General features: G+C 57.4%; 1 protein-coding gene across 1 annotated transcript in view; it reads left to right on the top strand.

Moving 5' to 3' along the window:
- Positions 1-1,889: 1,889 nt before the first annotated feature.
- GRAP (GRB2-related adaptor protein) overlaps positions 1,890-2,700 on the top strand; it is a 33,376-nt gene continuing 32,565 nt past the window's right edge. Inside the window, exon 1 of the mRNA XM_014542806.1 lies at positions 1,890-2,075. Coding sequence (XP_014398292.1) covers positions 1,998-2,075 — 78 coding nt within the window. The 5' untranslated portion in view covers positions 1,890-1,997. The remainder of the gene's footprint in view (positions 2,076-2,700) is intronic.

Raw genomic sequence — 2,700 nt, 5'->3', positions numbered from 1 at the left:
CGAACTGTGACCTCCTGGTTCATAGGTCGACTCTCAACCACTGAGCCACACCAGCTGGGCTCCATTGATTTTTAGAGAAGGGAGGGAGGGAGGGGACGGAGAGAGAGAAACATCGATTGATTGCTTCCCACACGTATCCTGACTGGGGTCAGGGATTGAACGTGCAACCCAGGTATGTGCCCTTCACGGGGATTTGAACCCAAGTCCTTCGTGCCTGGGCTGACGCTCTAACCACTGAGCCACATCGGTCAGGACCCCCACACAGCTCTCTTGACCCACTTGGCAAAAAGCAGCCCAGGCTGAGGCCATGTGGCACAGGGGCTAGGCAGAGGCCTGGGCTCAGATTGGCCTGGATTTGAACTCCAGTCCTGCCACTCACCAGTCATAGGCCCTTGAGAGAGCTACTCACCCATTCATGCATGGCTTGGCCCAGAATAAGCACTTTGACAAACAGAATAAACTGGCCACCTGGTCCACAAGCCCCGGAGGACAGGTGCTCACCCTCGGAAAGGGAGCCTGCCCCACTTTTGCCTCAGGCACCTCAGATTTGGAGGAGAGTGGATCCCAACCCCTCCCCCAACTGTACCATTCTGAGGCTTTGAAACCTCAGCTGACACTGAGCCGGAAAGAGCCCCATTATCACATCCTGTCACTCTGGGGTCTGGGGCGGGCGGAAGACAGGGAGGGGCTGGGAGGAGAGGCGCGCAGCGGCTGCAGGATGGGCCGAGCCACGGCCTGGCACTCCCCTCCTGGGCAGCTCCACCTGCCTGGCCATCTTATTGTCCCAGTTGTGGCCCGGAACTCCCTTCAAGCTGCCTCCTTGTCATTTGGACAAGTTCCCATTGTCCCCTGAGCACTTCCTAACTTCCAGGCTCATCCAGGACCCTCCTGCCCCAGCCCTGGAACCAGCCATCTCGCCAAAGAGATGGAGGGTGGTCTTCTTAGTGGAGGACGGTGTTTAGAAACCAGGATGGAGCCGGTGCGGGTGCGCTTCTTACTGTGGAGGTGCCATTGCTTCCAGACCCTCTCTGCAGACAAAGCCAGAGGGGCGGAGGGTGAGGGGGAGAATATATATACACACACACTCACATATATACGGGTGTCCACTCCACACACACGCATTATATATACAGGTGTCTGCTCAATTAATATAAATATACTCATTTTATAGATAAACTCATTCTGTCTATACAGGGTATCCTCCAAAAATGTATACACACTTTAGCAGCTGGTAGCTCAATTTTGAAAATGCAATGTATTTTAGAAAACACTGCCTTTATCGTTATTTAAAGTGCCTGGCCGGTGTGCTCGGTGGTTGAGCATCGACCTGGAGGTCACAGTTCAATTCCGGGTCAGGGCAGGGCAGTACCTGCGGTTGCGGGCTTGACCCATCATTGATGTGTCTGTCTTTCCCTCTCCCGTCCTCTCTTTGAAATCAATAAATATACATATATATTTTTTTAAAAATAGAGGGAAGGTGAGTAACTGAGTGTGGAGAGGTGTGAGGTGGCCGTGGGGTGCGGTGGGGTCTGGAAGGGCCTTGAAAGCCAGGAAAGGAGCCTGGGTGGATGCAGTGGGCACGGGAGAATCATATGGAGGCACGGGCGTTTAGGAAACGCGGCAGACAGGTTGGCGAAGTCGGGGAGTGGTTGGCACCACAGACACCTGCCTGAGCTGGCGGGTGGCGGGCAGCATTCTCCGCTGGAGACCTCAGTTTTATCCTCTGTGACCGGGGTACAAGGGAGAGACCCGCCCCCAGGGCCGCCCAGAGACACCCCCAGGGCCGTGCCTGTGCCTGGGGTCCCACCCCTCCTGGGTGACACAGCTCTGCTTCCTGTTTCTCCCTGTCAGGGGAGTTTCAGCCTCAGCTTCAAAAGAACAAACCCGCCCTCAAAACAAAGGAAGACAGTCCTGACTGCGAGGAAGCAGGAAGCCGCCGCCGCTCACTCGCTCGCTCGCTCACACGGAGCCCAGCTGCTGGGACCAGGGGCAGCAGGATGGAGTCCGTGGCCCTGTACAGTTTCCAGGCCACAGAGAGCGATGAACTGGCCTTCAACAAGGGGGACACACTCAAGGTAGGGTGGTCAGAACGGGCCAAGTGGCCCCACATGGGACAGGGAGGCTAAGAACCAGGGTCCCAGGACAGTCCCCCCCCGCCCCCCAAAAAAAGAGTCCATCCAGTCTTTGGAGGCCGGGCCCAGCTTCTCCAGTTGCCGGGACAAGCCATCTAGGAAGTGGGAGGTTGTGATGACCCCTCCTGTGGGGCCACGGTGAGGTCCAAGGAGACATTCGCATGGTGTCTGCAGGGGTTTCCCAGGGAAGAATTTGAGAAGACAGTTGCCTAAACGAGAGGAGAGGCGTGTGGGGTGGGGAAGGGAGCGAAGGGGGAGCGGAGGAAGTCCTAGGAGAGTAATGAGTGCGCGCTGGCCTGTGGGGTGAAGAGCTGTGATTTCAGTGTTAAGACCAGCTCCCAGCAGCCGGGAGAAAAGGGGGGAGTCCTACCACTGCCATTGCTTCTGGTCTGGGCCTTTGTAAGGAGCGGCTGCCTTCCAGGGCGGCCGGCAGCGGGGTCTGTGGGATCTCTCTCTGGAAATGTCTTGGCTCCTCAGACTGCTCAGGGGCTGGGCTCAGGAGTGGCCGCGCCAGGAGTCCGGACCAAGCGGCCAGGAGCTGAGGAAGCCACGCCCCTCCCGGCCAGAG

This window comes from Myotis brandtii, unplaced genomic scaffold, assembly GCF_000412655.1.
Source record: "Myotis brandtii unplaced genomic scaffold, ASM41265v1 scaffold314, whole genome shotgun sequence".
Taxonomy (NCBI): domain Eukaryota; kingdom Metazoa; phylum Chordata; class Mammalia; order Chiroptera; family Vespertilionidae; genus Myotis; species Myotis brandtii.
The sequence above is the reverse complement of the archived record's forward strand: the minus strand, read 5'-3'. Positions and strand labels throughout refer to the sequence as shown.